The following is a 26,601-nucleotide window of genomic DNA, read 5'->3' as shown; positions in this document are numbered from 1 at the left end:
CAAGGGACAGTCTTTGAGATCCTTCGCCCCATCACTGCAATTTCTTCCTCTAGAGAAATTTCCCCCTAAAGAATCTCTCCCTCCTCCCGAAAATTAAATAATTAAATAAAGCCGCCAAGTTTCACTCATTTGGGAGGGAGAGTCCCTCCGTCTGGGGGACTCTTTTTTTTTTTAAGGCAGTGGGTTGGTGGTTTGATTTGTTTCATTATTATTCCCCTTGAGACAGGTCTCTTGCCCCCCCCCGCCTCCCCCCCAGGATTTTTGCTGTGTGCATCCATGAGCCCTTCACCCTCTCCCTTGTTCTAATTTGTTTTAATCTCCCTCCTTCAAATGGTCATCTGCAGTCTTGGGACGCAAACCGCCCATCATCTTTAATTCTATGTTGGCAAATACCTAGCGATCGCGGGTCAATCCCATCCCGCCCCCACCCCAGCTCTGGCAAGCTCCTCCAGAGAGGTCAAGCCCGATTGCTAAGGGGTGGGGGTGGGGGAGGCTGATCGAGATCTGGGGGACTGCCGGGCCCGGGCTCGGGATCCCTTCTCCCCCCGAGCCAGCCCATCCCTCCCTCTCCGTCCCCATCCATGTGGCAGTGAGACCAGAGCTCAGCGTTGTCGGGGCAGCATCGCAGGCGCGACCCAGCCGGAGCAGCGAGCAGCAGCGTGGCCGGCAGGATGGGGGACACGGCTCCCCCCCAGGCCCCGGATCTCGGGGCCGGTCTCCTGGGAGGGGGCACGGTGGCCCCCCGGGTGCACAGCGCCATCGTGGAGCGGCTGCGAGCCCGCATCGCCGTCTGCCGCCAGCACCACCAGAGCTGCGAGGGACGCTACGAGCGGGGCCGGGCGGAGAGCTCGGACCGCGAGCGGGAGAGCACCCTGCAGCTGCTGAACCTGGTGCAGCACGGCCAGGGGGCCAGGAAGAGCGGCAAGCACAGCAAGGGGGCGGGCAGCGCCGGCCCGGCTCCCTCTGCCGCGCCGCCGGACTATCACCCGCAGCTGCTCAGCAACGGGGCTGCTGGGGGCAGGAGTGGGATCGACGGGGAGCAGCAGCAGCCGCCGGGCTCAGCGGCCGAGGCGGGGCAGAGGAACTCAGCCCTCATTGCGGTGAGTCAGATCCTGTCTCCTTCCAGCTGACGGCGTCGCCTGCAGGTTGTGCGCCTCTGTGTGGGCACCTGGTGCCAGTGGGGCAGGGACAGAGAGACTGGTCCGGTCAGCGTGGGGAGTGTGAGCGTAGGGTGCCATAGATGCAGAGTGCGTGAGCATCAGGCGCCACTGGTGGCGGGAGTTCGGTACTTGGAGCCACAGGTATGGGGCACTGGGTGTCTCTGGTGTTGGATGTTGGGGACTAGGTGCCACGGGTATGAGACATGGGGCACTGGGTGTCTCTGGTGTTGGATGTTGGGGACTAGGTGCCACGGGTATGAGACATGGGGCACTGGGTGTCTCTGGTATTGGATGTTGGGGACTGGGTGCCACTGGTATGGGACATGGGGCACTGGGTGTCTCTGATGTTGGATGTTGGGGACTAGGTGCCACTGGTATGAGACATGGGGCACTGGGTGTCTCTGGTGTTGGATGTTGGGGACTGGGTGCCACTGGTATGGGACACGGGGCACTGGGTGTCTCTGGTGTTGGATGTTGGGGACTAGGTGCCACTGGTATGGGACACGGGGCACTGGGTGTCTCTGGTGTTGGATGTTGGGGACTAGGTGCCACGGGTATGAGACATGGGGCACTGGGTGTCTCTGGTGTTGGATGTTGGGGACTAGGTGCCACGGGTATGAGACATGGGGCACTGGGTGTCTCTGGTGTTGGATGTTGGGGACTGGGTGCCACTGGTATGGGACACGGGGCACTGGGTGTCTCTGGTGTTGGATGTTGGGGACTGGGTGCCACGGGTATGAGACATGGGGCACTGGGTGTCTCTGGTGTTGGATGTTGGGGACTGGGTACCACGGGTATGAGACATGGGGCACTGGGTGTCTCTGGTGTTGGATGTTGGGGACTAGGAGCCACTGGTATGGGACATGGGGCACTGAGTGTCTCTGGTGTTGGATGTTGGGGACTGGGTGCCACTGGTATGAGACATGGGGCACTGGGTGTCTCTGGTGTTGGATGTTGGGGACTAGGTGCCACTGGTATGAGACATGGGGCACTGGGTGTCTCTGGTGTTGGATGTTGGGGACTAGGTGCCACGGGTATGAGACATGGGGCACTGGGTGTCTCTGGTGTTGGATGTTGGGGACTAGGTGCCACGGGTATGAGACATGGGGCACTGGGTGTCTCTGGTGTTGGATGTTGGGGACTGGGTGCCACTGGTATGGGACACGGGGCACTGGGTGTCTCTGGTGTTGGATGTTGGGGACTAGGTGCCACGGGTATGAGACATGAGGCACTGGGTGTCTCTGGTGTTGGATGTTGGGGACTGGGTGCCACGGGTATGAGACATGGGGCACTGGGTGTCTCTGGTGTTGGATGTTGGGGACTGGGTGCCACGGGTATGAGACATGGGGCACTGGGTGTCTCTGGTGTTGGATGTTGGGGACTAGGAGCCACTGGTATGGGACATGGAGCACTGAGTGTCTCTGGTGTTGGATGTTGGGGACTGGGTGCCACTGGTATGAGACATGGGGCACTGGGTGTCTCTGGTGTTGGATGTTGGGGACTAGGTGCCACTGGTATGAGACATGGGGCACTGGGTGTCTCTGGTGTTGGATGTTGGGGACTGGGTGCCACTGGTATGGGACATGGGGCACTGGGTGTCTCTGGTGTTGGATGTTGGGGACTAGGAGCCACTGGTATGGGGCATACGAGGTGTCACCAATATGAGATGAGGGTACTGAGTGCCACTGGTGTGGGGCATGAGTACCGGGTTCTGTCAATGTAGAATGCATGGATACTGAGGGCCATTGGCACAGGTGTATGGGCATCAGGTGCTGTCAGCCCAGGGGGCATAGGCTCTGGTGCTACTACTGTGGACAGTGTGAATAAATGGGGCGTGAGCACTGGATGCCACCAACGCAGGGTGCCTGGGTAGCAGATGCTACTAGTGCACTTGTGTGATGTGCGGCAACCTGCTGTCTCCTGTGTTTACCAGCCTACGTACAAAATGACATGTCTGTCAGTGGCAAAGGCAGGGAAAGCCTCCAGCACGCCCATCACAACTTCTTGTTTCCTGCAAAGGAACTTTATTTGCCACTATGATGATGTAGCATTCTGATATCCCCAGCATGCTGTGTGTACTGTACATATATCCTCCAGCCATTCATGATGGCCTGAAAAATATACCAGCCCAGGCACAAAATATATTCACCCACAATTTAGTTTTATGATTATGGAGGGGACGGAGGGGGGGAGGAATATGGTGTTGGGTGAATGGGCAAACAGTATCTTCCAAAGCTGATGCGTATATATATATATATATATATATATATATATATATATATATATATAAATCAATATCTGTAAAAAAAACCAAGCCAGCAAAATCTCCCCTATACATACACATCCCCATTTCAGTTTAATTGAATGAGGTTTTGTTGGCATGACAAGTTATACAAGTGTTTCTAAAGTGTAAAAATACAGTGTAAAATATGACTGTCTAGACAGAGTTCTGTATAGGTGGGTATAGCTACATTTTAACCTTCTTCTGAAGGCACTCCTGGAAACAGGATGCCATACTAGATGGATCATTATTTTGTTCCAGTCTGGCAATGTTTTTACACATGCAGGCACGCGTAGGTCTTGATCCTGCACTCACTGAAGTTAGTAGCAAAACTCCCATTGACTTCACTGCTGCAGGATCAGGCCTGTAAACCTCAGTCCTGCAAACACTTGCACATGTTCTTGACTTTACACAGATGAATAGTCTCTGACATGGGCAAAGTTAAGAAAGTCTTTGCAGGATCAGGGTCATATGCAGTATTTAGATTGATTTATTAATCTTTTGGATTTTTGAACTATTATAATCAGTTTATATGTATGCATTTGACCCAGATTAGCATGTGATTTTGCCCTCCAAACCAGAATGACTTGTCAGAATTCCACACACAGAAGATACCTCTGGTGTCATTATATGTCTGCTTTATGATGTCTCTTTAACTTCCATTTCAAGTCAGCTCTAAGAAAAATACATAATCAGTAAATGGTTAAAACAAAATTTAAAAGGTTAAAATGAATATTTACTGAGTTAGAGGACAAAAGCAGCATTAAAAATATTCCCAGTGGATTAAATGATCCCCGGTGTATTTTAACATATTGTCCAGGGCTCAATTGCAAGAACAATTTTAACTCTGGGCAATAGTTCGTTGCTATTGCTTTTGCACCCAGTCAATATTTATACAATGTACAGATAGACAGTGAAAAAAGGTGTGTGTGTGTGTTTGTGTGTGTGTGTGTGTGTATAGGTTAGCTTTAAATTCTGAAGGTCAGCAAACACTTAAATATGATGAATTCTTAATATTATGTAATATTGGGTAGCTAAACAACTGCTTCTCAGACTTGGTGTTTAAAGTATGAACTTGACCCAGAAAGGGTTTATTTGCTGTCATCATAGGACACGTTTTATGGAGCAAAGTTGCAAGAGTTTTACAGATAATGCCACTTTGTAAATGGCATGATGAAAAGACATGTTGATGTTTTTAAATCGGAAAGTGTAGGCCTGAGTGTTGTAGATACAAAATAGGGAAGTCTCACTAGTCTTTTTATGAGGAGTCTGCCTTGCTCTTGGAGCATGTACAATGCTGCTTTTCCTTTCTACCGCGACTCCAGAAAAACACACAACAAATGACAGGGATGGCTGTTATTTGAATGACTGAAAATAGCTTTGCGCGCGCACCCCCCCCCACACACACACACGCCTTTTTAATACCTAATTTATTCTAAAATGGGACCGGCTGTGTTGTTTTTCTCATGTTACACTGGTATTCACTACAATCTGTGGATCTAAATTTGGGGCCACATTATTCAGCATCATACTGAGGATGATGATGGAAGCATGAATGTGATAACATTGTGTCCAAAGGGAGTTAGACACTCAGACTTGATCTGGTGTTCAGATTAAATCTCTGTATTTCCCATCACAGTCAAGTAAGCCATTATCTTATTTTTTCAGTGAGTGTTAATTAAATGCTTTGCATTCATCTTTAAAACAATAAAAGGCTTTTGCTTAATCACGTACTTTCCAAAAAGCCTCACTTTCTCATTTCAGTTAGCAGGCCGGTGTGGTTTTTAACTAGTGGTGACGATTATTATGAAATAATTGGAGGCAGCTGTTTGAAAGTGCTATGGATACAAACAAACAAGTCTCAAGAAAATACTTTGATTTTCTTCTTTTGAGTGAAGAAGGCTTTGCCCTTGTTTGTGGAACAGTGTTAAAGGTTGTCAGCCTGCTTTTTGCTGTAAGATGCTGTACTTAGCTTCAATTTCTTATGCGCCTTGATCAGCTCAAAGTTAACTGCAGGATGGAGCTAAATTTGTGTTTCCCTTACAAGAGAGAGATTTGAAATGGTCACAGTAGGTTTTGTATACCTGCATTTTGAGGGGTTTTTAGATCCTACTAATGCGGTGGATGACTTCCCTGCTGTGTTTGAATGCCCAAACCAAATTGTGACTCTGAAGAAGTGCTGGCTCATAAAGCAGCATTGTTTTAGTGGTATCACTGCACATTACTGATTTTCCTACTTTGTGTCGGACACTATCCACAGACATTCTTTTCCGTTCATTTGCTTCTTTGGGAGGACTAGCTAACTAAGGAACACAAAAAATCACCAGTTCTAAATCATTGTTATGCATAATAGAAGTGGGTGTTCTCCTTACCAATTGCTTCTTAGAACGTTATCTGAGGTATTCAAAACCCCCTGACTGGGTATGGGGATGTAAAATTCAAATAGTCAAATATCACATACCAAGTTGAGGAGAACCTCAGAGTTACGAACACCTGAGGAATGGAGGTTGTTTGTAACTCTGAAATGTTTGTAACTCTGAACAAGATGTTATGGTTGTTCTTTCAAAAGTTTACAACTGAACATTGACTTAATACAGCTTTGAAACTTTACTATGCAGAAGAAAAATGACGCTGTCCCTTTATTTTTGTAGTAGTTTACGTTTAACACAGTGCTGTACTGTATTCGGTTTTTTGTTTTGGTCTCTGCTGCTGCCTCATGGTGTACTTCCGGTTCCAAACGAGGTGTGTGGTTGACTGGTCAGTTCAACACGCTCCCACTGACGTAGCTACTGCCGCTCATTGAGCTGGTTTTATTAGGTCCACGGGAGAGCTGTGTCACTGTAAGCTTGTAAGTGTAGACATGGCCTAAGGGGGCCCTTCATGGGGTCCAGCCAGAGCATGGCTGGGGAGAACAAGCCCTGCTCCCCACGAGTCATTCAGAGTGCGCTCACTGCTTGAAAGGGTGAGGTCCAGGTAGGATTGCCAACTTCCTAATTGCACAAAACCGAACACCCTTGCCCTGCCCTGCCTTTTCCCCACCCCTTCCCCGAGGCCCCGCCCCCCACTAACTCCATCCCCCCCTCCCTCCATCACTTGCTCACCCTCCCTCACTTTCACTGGGCTGGGGAAGAGGGTTGGGATGTGGGTGGGAGTGAGGGCTCTGGCTGGGGGTGCGGGCTCTGGAGTGGGGCCAGAAATGAGGAGTTCAGGGTGTAGGAGGGGGCTCCAGGCTGGGGCAGAGGGCTGTGGTGTGGGAGGGGGTGCGGGCTTTGGCTGGGGGGTGTAGGCTCTGGGGTTGGTCTGGGGATGAGGGGTTTCGGGTGCAGGAGGGGCTGTGGGGTGCGGGCTCCAGGAGGGAGCTTGGGTGCGGGAGGGGCCTCAGGGCTGGACAGGGGGTTGGGGTGTGGGAGGGGGTGCAGGCTCCGGGAGACAGTAGGGGTGTGGGAGGGGGTTTGGGATGCGGACTCCAGCTGGGTGGTGCTTACCTCAGGCGGCTCCCAGAAGCATCTTGCATGTCCAGCTCCTAGGCGGAAGGGCCAGGGGGATCTGCATGTTGCCCACGCTCGCAGGCGCTGCCCCTACAGCTCCCATTGAACACGGTTCCTGGCCAATGGGATCTGCGGAGCTGGCGCTCAGGGCGGGGACAGTGCACAGAGCCTCCCTGGCCACCTCTGAGCCTAGGAACCGGACATGGCGGCCACTTTCGGGAGCCATGCGGAGCCACAGACCGGACTTTTAATGGCCAGGGTCCTTTTCGACCAGGCAAGTCTAGGTCCTGGCCCTCTGACCCCTCTTCCCCATTCATCAGAATGTGATGAGTTATGCTAGTGAATTCTCTCCTCACCTTCTCCAAAGGCAGCAGAGCTTGTGCTCTGGGGGGCATTCCCATGATCTCGCAAAGGAACTCTAGCTAAGGTGCTATCCGCACAGAGGGTTTTTTGCACTGATTCAACCCCCTAACGTGGACACACTGCACCCATATGAACTGTGAAGTTGCACTGGTGCAAATCACTGCGGTTTTGCAAGGGTGCACTTACCCTGGTGTAGCTACCCTGTAGTTACCCTCATTGTAGACAAGGCCCTGAGACAGGCATAACAACTTTTGGGGACTTAGGTTGCAACATAGCCCGTCTGCTTGCATGAGCCAGGATCTAGGCCTATGGTTTATCTGTTGAAGAACGCTGGATCATTACATTTGTTACTCCTGGGGGAATTCTGCGCCAAAAATTAAAAATTCTGTGCACAATATTTGAAAATTCTGCAAAATTCTGCATATTTTATTTGTCAAAATAATACAATATAATCACACCCGTTTCAATTACTTTGGTCAATTATTTCAAAATACTTGTCAGCAAGTATGTCTGTAACAATACAGACAACAGCAAAACCAAAAGATTTAGGGAATTATTTTTTGACAGATAGATTCCTAACTAGACATATTAATACAGAATGTTGAGTAATTAATTTAAACTACAATACAGAAACGTATTTCTTGCATGCCTCTGAAAAAGTGCAAAGGCTTGGGGAAGTCAGGCATAATGGAGGAGCTGAGGGAGAGGGAAGTAATTGCTGGGGAAGAGCCAGAGAGTGAACCTGGAGGATTACTGGGTATGGGCAAGAGAACTATGGAACAGGTTTTTTGGGGGAGAGGGAGGGATTGTTAGGGAGTTGGGGAGCCTACCCTATGCAGATCCTGGCTGACCCCCTAGCCTCTCCCATTCAGTCAGGCACATCTGCCCCTGTCCCTGTGTGTCCCTGCATCCCCCGCCCCGTCCCCATGTGGACCTCCATCCCCCCCCCTCATCCCCATGTGTTCCTAACCCCCTACCCTGTCCTCACGTGGCCCTGCAGCCCCCCATCACCTGTCCCCATGTGGCCCTGCAGCCCACCTCCCATTCAGGCCCTGGCTCAGTGCTGTCACCCCACTAGCTCCTGAGCCCACACCCCAGTCTGTTCCCCCCACTAGCCCTTCTGAACCCCAGTCTGTGACACACACACCCAAAGCAGCGCCACATGTCCCACTCTGTCCATCCAGTGCCTCCTCACCTGGCCTTACTGCAAGGAATGCAGCCTCTCTGGCTGGCTGCCATCTCTTCTGGTGCCACAGCAGCCTCTGGTGGGTGAAAGGTGTAATTGCAGCGCCTCTCCAGCAGAATCTTGTATTGTGCTGAGAAAAAAGAATCAGTGGGGGACATGAATTCTGCACATGTGCAGTGCCACAGAATTCCCTCAGGAGTAATTTGTTTTACAGATCCTATTAAAAGTTGTTGCAAATCCTGGTGCTGTCCATGTCAGTGGCAAAACTCCCCTTGACTTCAGTGGGAGCAAGAACTGGTCCTTGGTGAATAAAGATGAATTAAGTCCACATGCTTTAGGTCAGGTTTTCATATATACAGCAAAGGTATGTCTACACTTCAGTGTAAGCCCTGGGTTCAAACTCAGGCTCAAGCCAAACCCCACTTCTGTCTACACACAAATCACCCAGGGATTGGATCCAGGGTCCCAGGATCCCATGAGAGTGGAGGGTCCAAGCCTGAGTCAAGCTGGGACCCCCGGTTCAAGCCCAAGTACTTTGCACTGTAGATACAGTCCTACTGGAAAATGTGCTCTGGGAGTCCACCAAAAGTATTCCACTGTCCCACAGACTAACTTTCTTTGTTCTCTGGACAGTCAAATTTGGTGGACAGTTAAATTTTCTGACACTGCACCACCAACAAAGGGCTAGAGTGGCCACATTTTGGGAGAGTGCTAGGAAGTCTTGAATATGGGTGATTGAACTCAGGCTGCATAATGCAGTGTAGATGCTGGAGCACCAGGTTGGGACCCAGGGTTTAACAATTCCTCTGGGGTTACAAATGAGTACAGATCCTCAAGCCCTAGGTTAACAAACCTAAAGTCTGTTAACTCGAGTTCTATTCCTGGGCTTATGTTGCAGTGTAGACATACGCAAGCAGGCTCCAGTGAAAGATTGGGTGTGGCCATATACCGTCAATCACATTATTGAAAAGCTACCGTGTTTAGGGGTATCAGGTGGATGGCACACAAAAGTAAATATTTGACACCCCATGAAGTTTGAAACATGAATTGTTAGCTTGAAAGTGTAAAACAGTTCAAAGAATTAGTACAACTGTGTTGGGTTTTTGATTTGATACTCATTGGTTTCCAGTTAGCAGTTTAAAACAAATATTTTTTTCCCTAGTAAAGCATTTTTGCCAGCAATATTTTCTGACTGGAGAATAAAGACCAGACTTGTTGGCTGAACCCCTGTGACTGTATCTGACTGAGTGACAAATTTCCTCTCTAGGAGAGTGTTAGGAGACATTATTATACTGTCTGCGTACAGCCATCTTTTCCTAAAGAACTTTTTTGGTTACTCTTCCCAGTGCAAACTGTAATAGCGGGACTGTTCTGGTTTTCATTACATATCTGTTACAGTTATGTGCCGGAGGGCATTTTCCAGTGGTCTGAACAGTAAATTTGTAATACCTAGAGACACTGGAACTGCAGGTTCTAATCCAAGCAGGGCTGATTCATCTCTTTGTTTGTCCAGTGTAGATTGAGTACCATGCACTGGGGCTTGTAGGCATTACTGTTCTCTTCGGGTTCTTATACTATGACCATCACGATGGTATCTGAACTCCTTGCCACAAGTGTGCTAAGTGATATGACTGTCACTTGTGATATGTGATTCTTTCCTACGTTCACTCTTCCTCTCCACTGGGGGAAAACTGCCTGTGGATTTTTTTTTATTATTATTTTCTTTACTTTGGAAAATGGCCTCCTGCTCCACATGCCTTCTCCCTTTGTGTGCTGTCTGCTCTTACATGTAAGTGACAATAAAGAAAAAGAGAAACACTTTGCCTGCTTTGCAGCTCTGCAGAGCGGACATAGCTAACAGAGGGGGCTGGATTCTAGCCCTTCTAGTTCACTAACTTCCAATCAGTCACACCTGTACAAACCTATAGACGGCAATGGGTTTGCACAGTGTGGCTGAGGGCGTAACTGGAAGGCAATAGGATTGCACAGATGCCACAGAGAGCTGAATTTGGCTTGTAGAACTTTTATTACAGGTGGTTATGCTGGAAGTCACGGAGAGACAGTAAACACTGAGCCCTCACCATGCCAATGCCAGTTTGAAAGCCACATTTCAGGGTAGATTCACACTTGAAATACTGAGGTTTGGTCTGCTCATTAAAGACCTTCTGGCACTTTCTGCAAGAGTAGGTGCTTCACCCTAGTATCCTTGGCCCCAATTTTCCCCTCCCTGCCATCCCTGTGCTACTCGTTGTGAACAAGAGTTGGTTGCCAGTCTCTGTCCCCAGAAGAGGTTGCATTTCACTGAGGCCTGGTGTACACTAGAATTGTACACCAGTATAGCTATGTCTCTGATGGGTGTGAAAAATCCACCTCTCCTGAGAGACATAAGAACGGCCAGACTGGGTCAGACCAAAGGTCCACCTTGCCCAGTATCCTGTCTTCCGACAGTGGCCAATGCCCCATGCCCCAGAGGGAATGGACAGAACAGGTAATCATCAAGTGATCCATCCCCTGTTGCCCATTCCCAGCTTCTGGCAAACAGAGGCTAAGGACACCATCCCTGTCCATTCTGGCTAATAGCCATAGACGTAGCTGTACCGACCCAACCTCTGGTGTAGACAGCACTAGGCTGACAGAAGAATTCTTCCACTGACCTAGCTACCACCTCCTGAGGTGGTGGATTAATGACACCGGTGGGAGAATTGCTCCTGTGAGTGTAGGTAGTGTCCACACTGAAGCGCTATAGCTGTGCCACGGTAGCATTTTAAATGTCGACAAGCCCTGATTCTGGATGTTTTAGAGCTTGTTGAGCTGCAGTGCGCTGCAGCTGTGTGCTGATAAGGAAAGTTTATGTATCTGAATCAGATTGATCCGAGTAGAAATGCATCAACTCGGATCACTTTGTGGGTAGAAAGGCTTTGAGTCACTGTTGAGAGCCCTTTGGCCTGCAGGGAACCATTGTTTAGATTGGATCTGGGCCCCTTTTGTCTTAATCTGCTTTGTCTGTGCAACTATTCTCTGAACAAAACTCTGGGAGAACCCTTGGGAGCCATATAAAGTGTATTTTTAATTAAACATTGAATAAGTTACACGTGTTAAGTGTCTGCTAGTTGAGAAGCTTGGCCAGACTTGTTCAGGTCTAGCTTTCCAGCCAAAGCACCTGCTTCCTTTGAAGCCTTTACACCATTGGGTAACTTTCATGGAATTCCCCTCCATTTTTCAGTAGTTTATTTTGCAGTTTTTACCTACAGGGCTTCTGTAGCTATCAAGCAGCAAAACAGATTTCACATGTGACTTGTCCTGACAAATCAGCCAAGCCAAAAGAATTGGTTAGTTAGCCTCCATTGGCCCTTATGCTGTATTTCACAGCATGGTTTACACATTTGCTGTTACTCATCTTCAGATCCCTGGTGTGTGCTACCCAAGCAGAGGAGAGCGGTAATGCTTCTATTTCCTCTGTGCTGAGAAGTGTGACTCCAAAGAAAATGTAAATCTCTCTGTGGGGAAGTCTGAACTCTTGAAAGGGTGACTGGTCTCCTGTGAGTCACATGAACTGCTTCTCAAAACCTTGACTTAACTTGGTATTATTATTTTTTAACAACTTTAAGATTACCCCTCACCCCCGAAGGAAGGCTGCCTGCCTAAGTGAAAAAGAAGGTGTACACGGCCTGAAGTTGTACTAGAGTTTACAAATGATCAGGACTTGAGAAATCTGCTAGACACCTACTAGCCAGAAGACTAAACTAACTAGCCAAAGGCATAGATGAAGGAGGGTTCCCCACCAGTTAAGTGCGATAGAATTATAGGATGGTTAAATAAGCCTCTGTTCAATACTGTAGGTTTTTAACAGTAATTTCAGCAGAGCACATTAAATTTACACAGAACCCATGAATCTCTATCCATCCCCCAGCCTTGTGGGCTCTGTCAAGAGGGAGAAGGCAATGAAGTCTTGGATCTTTTGCCCCTCCCCCATCTCCTAATCTTGGGTCCCACTCCCCAGTGGGTGCCTTTCATGCCTTTGCCAACAGCAGCAGGATGCAGCTGACGTGATTCTCGACAGCACATTGCTTTCCGAAGAGTTCAGATTAGGAGCAATGAAATGACAGGGGTCTTATTCATTTTGCTCTGCTGCTGCCCAGAAGAGCTCTGAGCAGCGAATGAAGCAGCCGTTATTAGCTGCAGACTCAGAAAAACCATATTTTACGGGTTGATATTTGGATCACTTTTACATCAGAGCAACCATAAAGGCTGGATTTTATTGTAAATGAAAGCATGCATTGGTGATTTATGTCCCTGCACTTGTTAAGGGAAGGCTTCCCGTTTGCCACTGGACAGTTGGCATGGGGATAATTAATTCATTAAAATTAATAATGATTATTATTATGTAAGTGCCAACATTATGCCAAGCACAAAATGCTGACAGTTCCCCACCAAAGGTGCTTGTAGAGGCAGAGCTGGGACTAGAAATCACTTTGCCTGAATCCCAGTCTAGCGCTCTAATCACTAGACCATGCTGGTATAAATCATATCAGTTCTTTTTGCGTCAATTTCCCCATCATGAGTCATCAGCTCCAAACGTTCAGCTATCACGAGTCAGGCTCCCAAAAATCATGAGATTGGTTTAAACATCATGAGGTTTTTTTATATAACAAAATTTGGCTTCTTTTTACTTGCCTTCTGTTTTTCTGAGCCATCATGGTGCTTTCAGGTTACATTTTCAAGCTTTTCTCCATGGCCATGAGGGTTATAAAGTTATTTAAGAAAAAGAAAACCTGAAAGCTGAGAGTTTCACGTGATCACATGACTCCAGGAGCTGAGGCTTTTTGTGAGGCACCAAATATTGCAAGACACACCCTAAAATCCTAAGAGTTGACTGTAACAGTCCCTCCTTTTTAGAGAAGAGGGGGCATTCTCATCTGAAAGCCTCTAAGTTATTATTGTTTATATTTGTGTGTATTATGTTGCACGTTTGTCGTCTTGCCGGCTGTTTTGTCTCTGATTATTTTTTTACTCAAGCTGGCTGCCTCCATACAGTGCTGCTGCTCAGCACTTGTGCTAACTAGTGACAGACAGTGGGAGTGGAATCACGAGCATACCCAAGGCAGCTGCTGTTCGGATAGGCAGCACGAGCACTCCCCAGCGGCAGCTGGTGGCAGTGTGTTTTCACGGCTGTTCACATTACCTGCTGTTAAAGCTGTGTGATTCCACTCTGGTGGCATCATGGGCAGATTCATGGCTGCTGCTGCTGGGAGCCACATTTGGAGAAATTCTCTGAAAAGTAAATAATTAACAATAAAAAAAAATTATTTGAGAAATAGATTCTTGTCTGCTGAACTTTGGATCCAGGTGGCAGCAGTATATCAAGGAAACTGGCATGGATGGGATATGGATGGGCATGGAAGAGCTGGGACAAATGGAAATGTGCCATTAGAAAGTTCATTGGGATTACTGGCAAAGCAATCTAGCTGCTGTAGAAACAAAAAACCATGCACTTGTTGCAAATCAGAAACCTGACTGATGTTTGCAAGAAACCAGTAAGATACTGCACCAACAAATAAACCATTACAGTGGGTTTGTACTGTCTTCTCTCTGTTGTCATAACGCATTTACATGCTGCATGCCTTAATATGGTACCCCAGCCAATACTGTTATTGTAATTATTTTATTTATTAAAGTACTGGCTAGATGCCCCAACCAAATTTGAGGCCCTGTTGTGCCAGGCACTGTACAAATACATAGTGAGAGACATTCCCTGCTCCAAAGTCTAAAAAGACAAGACAGACGAGTGGTTGGAGGAGAAACAGAAGCACAAAGGGGTGAAGTGCTTTGCTCATGGTCAGACAGTGGATCAGTGGCAAAACTGGGAATAGTGCCCAGATTTCCTGACTCCCAGTCCAGGCCCCATTAATCGTTTCTTTGCTTTGTGTGCCATGACCTATAGGAATGTAAGGAGAACTTCGTAAAAACTTCAGAGTCAATTTTTCGTTTTGGTAACTAAATCACCAGCGTAACATTGAACAAAAGAGGTCATATACCGCATTGCCATGCACTGTTGTTACTGGCATACATACATGGCCAAAAGGGGGTTATCCCATTATACGTGATCCTTCAGCTGTGTAGGGGGCAGGGATTCTGATCTAACTGATGTTTTGGTGGATTACATGCTAATCTCATTATAGGACACTGGCATGCTATTCTGCATAATTAAAAAAATACCATTGTTTATAATCTCTTGGAGTTTCCAAATGGAAATCTTTTCCAGTTTTGTTTCCTTCCCTCGTTTGCACACTGGTTTGCTATTATGGGGTTACTCATGACTGTTGAGTATCCAGCACTGATGCTTTTGCTGTAAATTATTTATTGCATGGAAGCACGTTACAACAGTTATTTTTCATGGCGTTTACTCAGTGTACTAATAAAACATGCAGAAAGTAAACAATCAACAGTAAGGAGACACTTGTGGTATGTATTTATTTTCATTCCTCGCTGTGCGATGTTGTTTGATTCAGAAGAAGCCTTAGAATTGGATTGTCTTGAAATGAAAGTTAATTGCATCAGTGGTTTCTTTCTTCAGAAATGTGACTGGAGACAAAACTCTGGCCAGAGTGGTAATGACTTATCAAGAGCCTGTAGTAAACAATGGGAGAATCACTTTCTTACAGTCATGGTAACAGTGGTGTAAAGAAGCGGGCTTACTGAATGCAGTGCACACTGTCGGCGGAATAATGGTCACCATATTAAGCACATACTGTTAATTTCTGCAGGTCTCCAGAATATTAATTATTCAACAGCAATAACCCTCCTTTGGAAAATGTCTTGGAGACGGGCCTGTTTTGTGCCAGCTACAGAAGGATGCATGTCCGTTCTGATAACTGCACATGGCATTGTACAATGTTCTCTTGGGGCCTGATCAAGCACTCACTGAAGTCAAAGAGAGTCTTTCCGATCACTTCAATGGGCTTCGGATGAGGACCTTTCAGAGCAAACAAGACCGTGCTGTGTATCAGCAGGGCCACGACGGCCTCCATTCCCACGGTTGTGTTTGACTTAGTACGACAGTGCAAAAGGGGAGATAAAGATAGGGTGGAAAAAATTCTTTTATTTGACAGACTGCGGAAGCAATACCTAGTGTAAGTGAATAAGGGGTTAATTCCAGCTCAGCTTCCCCCATCCCTACATAGGTGTTTAGTGGATGCATGTTAGGTCAGGTGGGGAGAATGCCTTTGCGAATCCGGGGCTTCACACTGAAGTGCTGAGGTGAATCCCAGACTGGGGAGTTTTCAATGATTTTCCTGCTTATGATCTTTTTTTTTTTATTTGCTTTCTTATTAGAATAATTAGCCCTGGAGGAAAAGACTTGTTGACAGCAGCAGTTGTTTTCTATGGAGCCAATCCACCAGATTTCAGACATGTCACTGCAATGGCATTTGGCAAAAGCGCCATAAAGGTTGTTCAGTTCAGGCTTATCACTTTTGAAAATCAGACAACATATATATGAGCCTAATTATGGCTTTAGAAGGCTAATTTTAGGCACTTGCCTTTCTATTCTATTCTATTCTATTCTGTGTAGGTTATTAGACTGCCTTCATCACTGTAGTATCTGAGCATCTGAGCTTTGAGGATCTTGACCCCAATTTTTAATGCACTAAGCAATCAGCAGCTCCCATTGCAATATTTTAGTGGGAGATGTTGGGTACACAGCACCTTTAATAATCAGTCACCTATTTAGAATTTAGGACCCTCATTTTTCTGTCATTACCACTCTATAATAGTTGCAAGAGGTGTTTCAGTGCAATAAATATTCTTGTAAGACCAAGGTCCCTAATCCTCTGTCCTATTTGCTTGCAAGGAAAGGGGAGAGAGTACACATCTGCATAGGGACTGGCAGGTGTTTGAGGCTCAAGATAAAAAACTACTGCTAGAGACATTTCCACAGGAATGTGGGTTTGATCCGGGTCCCATTCATGTCCATGGGAAAACTCCCATTCATTTTAATAGATGTTAGTGTTCAATCAGAGATGGTTGCAGAGAAATGTATTGATTTCCATCCCATGAAAGGATTTGATTCTGTGGCATTCTGAGATAGACTTATTTAGATTGCATGATCTTCAAGACAGGGGTAGTCAATCTCTATGGCCCTGATCATAAAGGATGCATAAATACTTATGCATGTGCTTAACTTTATATGCCTGGATCGTCGCATTGAAATCAATAGGACTACTCTTGTGTAAAATGAAAATGTACATAAGCATTTGAGTTTATTCAATACCTAACACAGCGGGCCCCAATCCTGAGAAGGGCCTCTGTGCATTTCAATAAATAATAATAAATAATACAAATAGTAAATTAATAAATAAGTAGCATCTTTATTGGTGTTTGACTTATTTTCTTAACACAGTTAATCGCATACTTTTTCTCTTTTAAACCGCTTTCTACTTTTACTGACAGGCCAATTGATATGAACCTCATATCCATGCCTTCACTTTTCCTTCTGATTGCTTAACCCCCAAGTAGCTTCTAGCAGTTGACTGGCGATCCATTTTCACAAGCTGAGTTCTTTCTTTAGTTCTCCCTACTGATTTTGTATAGTCACATAATCAGTTTCTCTTATACTTTTTGGCCACCTTTTGAAGAGAAAGAAGGTCATGGGGTTTTGGCCCTTACTTTCCAAGTAGAATTCTAACTATAATCCTTGTAATGAGAGCAGTTCTGCTTGTGGTTCAGGCTGTGTCAATGTGTCACCGAAAGCTCTCTTTCTCAGGAACTGGAACACAGTTGTGAACATTTGCTGCAGACTGAACTGACATTTGATGGCCAACAGCTGGCAACACTTTTTTTTCTTTTTCCAAGTTGACTTTAAAAGAATCATTTCACTTTTGCAAAGTTATGCATTTACAAAACAGGCTCTGGGCTAAGCCATACTCCACGACCAATTGACTTCAGTGTGGATGCGTGGATGTGAGTAACTCAGAGCAGAAATTTGCATGGAAAGATTAAGACACATTTTTTTCCCACCAGGATAGTGGAAAAACGGGTTTGAGTTGCAAAATCAAATTTGGCATCGAATTACTCTGTGACATGATCCAATCACTTTTAGTAGTTAGAAACCAGCAATGTTGTAACCGGAGGTATTTAGCTTTGAAAAGTGTATTTTGCACATACACAGTAACTACTTTTCATAAGGACTTTTAACACACGTATTTGCACGGTAGACCAGAATAGCTCAGAGGAAGTCAATCCAGTCTGTTGGGTAAACAGCATGTACTTGAAATATTTTCTATATATACACACATATATAAAACCTTCAACAGGCATATTTACTATACCTGATAAATTCTAGTCACTTCATTAATGTCATGACAGCATGTGAAGTCAATAACATCCCTTCTGAAAACTCTCTATATTGGATGTGTATTTATTGTGTTTGGCCCATAGTTCATAAATATGCATTTGGATAACCCACGTATCGAAAGGCCTCTTTACAGAAATACTCCATAACGTTGCTGTAAGGTACATTACTCCCAGGATGTACTGTATGTACCTGGATCTCCAAGCACACAATCAAAGTATAGTTCTTTTGGCACAAAGCAGAAAGTCCCCCACCAAAAACCACCCTCATATCCCTCCCTAGTGGTTGACTGCTCCCCCGCCCCCACTCCTTAGCTGTCCTTTATGCACATTCACTTCCCTTTCACCTGGGGTCTCCCCCTGCCTTCCCTCCTTTCATGATCCTGACACTGCCTTGTAATGGTGTTTTTCTTCTGAGCTAGAGACAGGCTAACACAGACTTGCTGAACACATGGTTTCCACATGTTCTCCTCATCGCTCCTAATGTTTCTTCTATAACAGTGTCTCCCCATTCCCGCCCTGGCCATTTAACATTTCCCTTTCTGCCTCCTATTTCCTCTCTCTCTGTTTCTTTCCTTCAACTTTGATGGTTTAATGACAGTATGTGCACTCCTTCCCTTTTACTAAATGTTTCTATGGGACTAGTTCAGGAGTGGGTTTTTTTCATTGTTATAAGAAATTCAGGGCAAAACCCTATATTAATATACACTAAGATTGTGGATTTTATATGGCTGGAGTTTAACCACATAACATTGAAGCACACACATGACTGTGCATGAAAAGTCTTGCATCCGGGAAAACACTTACAGCACATGCTTAAATGCTTTTCTCATAGTTTTTCTCATCGCACACGCTTTGCTGCATCAGGGCCTAATTTCTGAGAATCTGGTTTTATGGTCCTGGTTCATCAAGGTACTTAAGGATATATCTGACTTTAAGCAAGTGAATAGTCTCATTGCCTCAAACTGTCCAGGGTTTGAAAAAAACCCAACCAACCTGCCATTGTCACAGTTCTGCATCCGAGACGTAACACATTCATGTCGATGTGCGGATTACCTTGGCAAATTAAAAATAAATGAAGACTCATTAAGGTTGAGAATTAAAATGTTCTTGCAAATTCAGTGCAGTGTCTATGACCCTGTCAGTTTGTGAGATGTAGGCAAATAAAATAGTCAGTATATGCCTGGCTGAGCATGTCTGATCACAAGTGCCTTTGATTAATATAATGCATCCACTCACTGATGAAGCACCACAGACAATGATGCAGAAGAAAATGCACCAGGCCCTGAGGACTGTCCGACCAAAGAAAGAAAGGGTGAGCTGTTCTCGTCTCAGTTTGAAGACAATAGGTAATATTTCAAGTATCTAAGCAACATTTTCAAAAGTGACTTAGGCACTTAGGTCCAGATCTGCAAAGGTATTTAGGCTCCTAATTTCCACTGTAATCTGAAATAAAGAGAGAGGAGGGCCTATGTCCCAATGGTGATGCACCCACATAACTGAGAGCAGAAATGAGTCCATAGTCTTAGTTTAAGAATTCATTGTACTTCCTGGATTCATGTGAATATGAGACAATCTCAGCTTTCATGAAGAAAAATGAAATTTCTAGCCCTTATGGTTATGGAGGAAATCTTGAAAATGAGACCTGAGTGTACCCTAGAGGCTCAGAAGACAAAATGAACCCAAAATGTATTTGAAAAACCCCAAACTCCTGATTTTTAATCCAATCTTGTGATTTTTGGGGGCCTGATTCATGATGCTTGAATGCTGGGGCTTGGCAACACTGCAGTAAGTCGTAAATGCAGTGTCGACAACTGCACCATTAGTTCATTATTTGTTTTACTTTTGCTTTTAAAAGTGTCTGTCCAAGGTTTTTTATGCTTATACAAAATATTAAAACATATGCAAAGTAAGGATAACAATTACACTGGGAGCAAGAAGTCATGTTAGCGAATACGTTCCAAATGGAACAGCACACTGATAGAAAAATAATATGTAGGGTTACTGCCAGAAAAATCATTGATACAATCTAGCCCAGTGCACTGTAGTGATATAATAGGCAATCTAGGTACAAGGTTATATTAGCAGTGGTCTAGAATACAAAACTAAAGAGATTATACTGTTGCTGTATAAGGCATATGTTAGGCCTCCATTCAAAACTGGTGAAGAGATTCCACTCTGTACTCCATTTTATCTAATCTATCAGCATTTCTAAGGCATTTATTACCTTGTTATCCAGGAATGACAGGAATGATATTAGTGCCTTGGTAGAAACGCAGTGCAGAGACAACGAAATGAGACCTGATGTTCATAATCTAAATGACAAGGAAAAGTTAAAAGTCTTGGACCATGACCCTGCAAAGCGTTCCACATGGCAAATCCTCGTGGAGTCCCACTGACTTCCACCAGACTCGGCAGTGGTAAGGGGTTGCCTGCACATATTGGTTGCTGGGATCATAGACTTGCACTTATCCTCGTTAAAAAGAAGAGACCGTGAGATGATGTAGCTGATGTGCTGGTTGTTGAGTGGTTTCAAATGTCTTCATAATATTCCTCCCATTTAGAAAAAAAATCACATTGAAACAAACAAAATAAAAAAGAAGTGCTTTCGCAGTGTTACTAATAATACATCTGATTATTCAAATTGAAATAATATTAATGAGATGTTTTCCCCCCATTCATACTGTTTCTGCACTGTCTGGATTTCACTCAGTTTGGGCAATAGAAATGGGCTATAGTCAGTTTCACTTTTATTTCTAGTTCTCTGCAGAGGTGTGGGTAAAACAACCCTGACATCTTCAAAAAAAATAATAATCCCAAAACCTGTTTTCACTTATTTTAATGGTTTTTAAATCATGAAAGCCTTCCCATTGATTCCTTTTAGAAAGCATAAATATTGAGCCCAAAGGACTTGATGTTATCCCTTAAGCAGAAGTTTATAAAATTATTAAAGTAGTGAGAGATGCACAATATTTATATGGCTGAAGGGTTCAAAAACTAGAGTGTGACAGGCTGCTGGACTTTGGGTGCCTGTGCGCATCCCAGAGCAGCTGTTCTGGCCCTTTAAAACTGGGAGCTGTAGTCTCTGGGCACATGATTAGGAATAAACATGACCTAAAGCCAGATACAGGTTTCTTGCCTGTTAGGCCCGGGGCAGGAATGTTGTCGCAGGAGGTGTCCTCTACCTTCCCATTTTACAGGCAAGGTCTCTGTCACTGAGGCCATGTCTACACAGCTGTACCGCTTCCGCTGCGCCGTTGTAAGGTCTCGCAAGTATCTGCTCTATGCCAGTGGGAGAGAGCTCTCCTGCTGACATAATTAAACCACGCCCAATGAGCAGCAGTAGCTATGTTGGCGGGAGACCATCTCCCACCGACATAGCATTGTCCACACTAGAGTTTTTGTCAGTGAAACTTGTGTCGGTCGGGGGTGTGTTTGTGTGTGTGTGTTTGTGTTTTCACACTCCTGATCAACAAAAGTTTTGCCAACAACAGTGCTAGTGTAGACAAAGCCTAAGTAGTTTATACTTTGAGCCTTTTGCAGCTTCTGTTTATTTAATAAAACACACCCTGAGGAAAGGGACCTGGAACTAAACTTGAGCATTTAGTGTCCTGGCTGGTGAATCCATCCTTCAGTTTACCTAAAGATAATAATCTAACAGTAAATACTGCACCCAGAAAGTGAGAGGAGTAGAAGATAGAAATACATAAAAGTGAAAAATGGGGCTGAGATCTTCAGTTAATGGGAACTGAGCATCTACTTCCCCAAGGCATCTTTGAAAATGTAAGCCTTGATTTTGTTTCTGGAGTGGGAAGAGATGGCATCGTAAAGCAGGAAGGTGGGATTAAGAACTCCTAATTCATTTCCCTGTCCTGGGTTAAATTGTTTCTCTTCCTGTGTAGCAATGCTGGAAGAATGGTAAGGAGCTCTTCCCCCAGTGCAACTGTGAAGGAGGCAGGCATCACCAGCCTCCTGGTACTGGAGTGTGCAAGGGTGCTTGAAATAGTGACCATCTCCAGCCAGGCTGTTTTGGGTAAGCAGTGGATGCGGAAATGGTCCCTGTTCCCCTGTACACCGGAGAGAATGCATGCAGGGCCTGATTAGCCTCTCCCCAGATTTATACACCTGTAACCCCAGTTGACTCTTGATTTACATCAGTGTGAGAGGAGAATCACATTCTACCTGTGCATATGGAAAGAAGGCTGAAATTCCATCTCAGGTTAATAAACCATTTGATCTTTGCTCTCTCCTGGGTTATGATGTCACTGGAATCCCTCGGTGGAATTACATCCTTATTACATCCAAGTTAGTGAATGTTATCCCTTATAAGGGAACTCAAAACACAGTTGCTAGGATCGTGTTGGAGACTGCTAGAGTCAGTGGGAATTTCACCATGGAGTTAAATGGGAGCTGGATCACACCCTCAGTATCTAAATGAAACTTTGTTTTGAATCCTGAAACTGGCTGTATATAATACTAGGAAAGAATTTTCTTGGAGGAGTCAGACTTTTACTTTGCTATTATTACGGAGGCCTGAAGTCAACACTGAACCACTGTGTAATATCTGTATATATACACACGCAGTGATAATCCCGCAACTCTGCCGCCATTCCTCATGTTCATTTTACCATAGTGTGCAAGTACCTGAAAGCCAACAGGGATAAATCACAAGCCTCTGCAATTTGAGCTAAAGAGACAACTTCTTCAAGTAAGAGCTGTAAGAGAGTCATATCCTCTGGGGCTCAGGCACAGAAGAGCCTGCACGACACACACTGGCCAGTGGGCTCCATTTGTAGTAAGGGTGACAGAATCTGACTCACATGGGTGACTTGATTCCTCTGGTGATTAATAAAGGAGTAAGGGAGATTCTGTCTTTCACTCGAGGTTGCTAGTTAGAATCTAACATAAGGTCCCGGCCAAGGGTTATTAGCATCTGACAGCTGTTTAGTTGCCTATGTGAAATATATCGGTGGTCTCACTTCAGTTCTTTCTGGACAAAAGTCTGTATTAAAAAAAGACAAGCACTGCTGCTGCTACTTACTGGCATCCTTTTTGGCGGTGTCAGCAGAGAGGCCAGGTGGTGGGTAGACGTGCCTCCTGGCTATTGAATCGGCCCTCCAGGTTGGTGTTGAAGTACATTGGTCGGGCAGTGTGGAAGCTTGCATGGCTGCTGCCCGGACTGCACTTGTATTGGAGCTAATGTGAGGGGTTGAATCTCAGAGCTTTGATTTTTAACACCTTTCCCCAGCAATATACTTACTTATTGGGGATTTTTTTAACGTACTTAAGAAATGGTTTCGGGTCAGTCCTGTGATGCGTGTGAATGGTTCGGTGGTAGTACTAGAGGATGAAGCAGGTGGGGATGTGATCCGAATTTGGGGTTGTCATTATGTTGGAGTGACAGGGCTTTTTTAAAATGCACCTCAAAGTGGGTGTCACTGTAATTTAGCTAATTCATAGAACGCTGTTTTCATTTGTGTATAATTTATTTATCCTCGGCTCCTTTTGTCAGCCTTAGCCCAGCAGATATTGGGCCTAGCATATGGGCACTGTAAAAGCAGCTTGAAGTGGGTATAAAACAACTTTACATCCACTTTAAGGCCCCATTACAGTGCTGGAATGGTGTCAAGCAGCCTTAATGGGAATCAGAATTAGGTCCATTGTTTTAGGAAACCAGACCTGATTCTCACTAAGACCCCATTAACACTGCTCTGGTACGTGTAATTTACACCCACTCCAAAGCCTCCTATGGTGCCAGAACAGTGTAAAGGGACCACGTAAATAAGAATCAGAATGACCAAGTTTAATGCCAGATTGGAGCCAGAGTTTGAACTTGTAACAATGAAGCCATTTTTCAAACACAGTGAAAGAAATGGGACAGTTTTGTGAAGCGTGAAATACGCCCTCTTGTATAAGGAGATGACTCCAAAGGGACCCAATGGAATTTTACCAAACTTACCCCCAAAAAATTAATTTTGGGATATGAGAAACTTCAGCCTGGTGGGCCTGATTCTCATGTATAATAAGAGTGCTTTACACAGCTTTAGGGGTGTAATACACCTTTAATATGGGTGTCAGTGTCATTTCCCATTTTAAACCCCCTTTACATGTCTGGAGAGATGCAAAGTGGTCTTGGTGTAACACTAAGGGCCCAAAGGTACTTTTTTCTGGAAAAGTATTTACCTGATTATAGTGGTTTAGGAAAAACGATGGGGCTGATTCTCATTTACACTAAGGACTTGTCTATTCTAGAAAGTTGAGCTGCTTTAACTATGTCAGGTTAATGAAACTCACAAACCTCTCCTAGATCACACTATCAGTGTAAAACTGCTTATCCTGGTATAACTGCATGTACTCTAGGGCTATATCTGCAAAAAATCACTCCCTAAACCACATAGCTAAAATGGTATAACATTGCTAATGTGGACCAGATCTAAGGCCCCTTGGTACTACTCTAACAGTGTAAAGGGGTCTTGAAGTGAGGGCATGTCTACAGTATCAACTTAAGTCGACATACAGCCACCTCAGTAATTACTGTGTTTTTTCATGTCCACACCACTCTCCTTCTGTTGGTGGAGTGTGTCCCCACCAGAAGTGCTTGCACAGACTTAAGAAGGATCCCGGCCCCCTGCTCCAAGCCAGGCTGCCGCTCGGGCCCCCTGCTCCAAGCAGCAGCTGGGCTTAGAGCTGGGCGCCCGGGCAGGAGCCCGGCTTGGAGCGGGGAGCATGGAGCCAAGAGCCTGGGCGGCAGCAGGGCTCCCAGTGGGGAGCAGGGAGCCTGGGTGGCAGCCAGGCTCCAGCTGGAATCCCACACCTTCCCCGGGATGACAGCCCAAGCTGTGAGCCAGGCAGGGGGTTCGCTGCAGGGAGACTACCTGCCTTTCTTGTCAATTTCACAGCTCCAGTACAGAGCTGTGACATTAACAAGCAGGACAGCCAACAGTAAGGCTAGGCCTACACTAGACAGCTTACCGCAGCACAGCTGTACCCATGCAGCTGTGAAGCTGTAAAATCTCCCGTATAGCCGCCCTATGCCGATGGGAGAGAGCTCTCCTATCGACATAATTAAACTACCGCCAATGAGCGGCGGCAGCTCTGTGGGCGGGAGACGTTCTCCCATCGACATAGCGCTGTGCATACCGGCGCTTCTGTATGCGTGACTCATGTTGCTCAGGGTCGGTTTTTTTCACACCCCCTGAGCGACATAAGTTATACTGACAAAAGACATAGCCTTAGTAATGCAGTGTCTGCACATACACTGCGTCGCCCTAACTACACTGACATAAGCCCTACACCTCTTGTGGAGTTATTATGGCAGTGTACTAGGGCATTTACTTTGGCGAGAGCAAGGCTGTAGTGTAGCCGTAAGCTGCCTTACGTTGACCTAACTCTGTAGTGTAGACAAGGAATGTAAAGGGAATCTAGCAGTATAAAGGGGCTATAGTGGAAATGAGATTTGGGGCCCTATAGGCCTTATTTGCCATGGCCTTGCAGCTTGTGTAGTCATTTGCTCCTGTGCAAAGTGGATGTAAAATGCAGCCAGTGGCGTTTTAACCCCACTTTGCACAGGTGTAAATGACCACATCAGATGCAAGGCAGTGGCAAGCCAGGCTCTTTGGTTCTGCTTAAGCTCTCACACCTGTGTAAATCAGGAGTAGTAGTACTGAAACCAGTCGGTCAGAGCCAGGTTTCAGTTGCACTGTCAAAGTCTGGAGTAAATCCATTGAAGTCAGAATCTGGCTCAGTGGAGCCACATGTGGGTAAGTGAGAGAAGAATCAGGCCTTCAGACGTCATAGACGGTAGCAGGGTTCTGGTGACGTAAGTAAGTCACTCAACCTTGAGGAACACAGTTATGCTTACATTTTTTCAGCAGTTATACACTGGGCATACAGCACCGCTCTTGTCTTTTTAAGAAAAAGTACATCTAAAAGTGTTCAGTATTTCTATGCCTGTTCCTTCCTTTGATCTCATTTAAAGCTGGGAGCAGAGGGTAACTTGATCTCAGATTCTCTCTCCTTTCATGGATGATAATTAGTACAGGTCCAGAAGCTGGGTGCAATGATATCCTTCTCTGTGCTACAAGGGGAGAAGCAGAATGGACTGGAGTGATTGTTTGCTGTGTTGATGACTGTGATGTTGCCATGGAAAAGCTGGAGACTTCAGGGGAGTTTGTGTTTTGTTGGGCAGCAAGCCAAGCTGCTTTGACTTATTACAACTGTGTGAGTGAGCAAGCCTTGCAGAACTATATCCCTGTGTAGTAATTCAAAGGAGGAGGGGGAAAGCACAGGACTGCTTTAATGAGGGAGCAAGAGAGAGTGCACTTTACTAAGTGTGCCTTTCAATAAATATGTGAGATGCAAACAAAAATTCTGTTATCTTCTTTGGAAAACTGTTCTACTTACTCCTAAGTACTGGATTCTGAGCAGTAAAAACAATAAGATCTCAAGTAATCCCCCCTAGAAGCCAACAGAACTGTTTAATTGCCTGTATCTGCTCAGAAAGGAGCTCTTAAAGTTCTGCTGAGCCCCAGTACATTAAAGCCTTTGATCTATTCCAGAAACAAAAGTGGAAAGAGACTAGACTGTTTTCATTCTCACAGCTGAATGAAGTGCAAAAAGTAAATAAGCAGTGTAAATAGTGCAATGTAAATGAATACTCTGATCCTGCAAAGGCCTATGCACATGCTTAACTTTACACACTGTGTAAAGTTAATAATTCCTAGTTCTGATATGATGCTTTTTCATCAGCAGATCTCAAAGTGCTTTACAAAGGAG

The 26,601-nt window shown here is 45.4% G+C and overlaps 1 protein-coding gene across 1 annotated transcript in view; it reads left to right on the top strand.

Annotated features, from left to right (window-relative positions):
• Window positions 1-671: 671 nt before the first annotated feature.
• The window catches only part of MAML2 (mastermind like transcriptional coactivator 2), a 283,184-nt gene continuing 257,254 nt past the window's right edge, over window positions 672-26,601 (top strand). Inside the window, 1 exon segment of the mRNA XM_077805571.1 lies at window positions 672-1,100. Coding sequence (XP_077661697.1) covers window positions 672-1,100 — 429 coding nt within the window.

This window comes from Eretmochelys imbricata, chromosome 1 (assembly GCF_965152235.1).
Source record: "Eretmochelys imbricata isolate rEreImb1 chromosome 1, rEreImb1.hap1, whole genome shotgun sequence".
Taxonomy (NCBI): Eukaryota; Metazoa; Chordata; order Testudines; family Cheloniidae; genus Eretmochelys; species Eretmochelys imbricata.
This window is presented reverse-complemented; position numbering and strand designations above follow the sequence as displayed.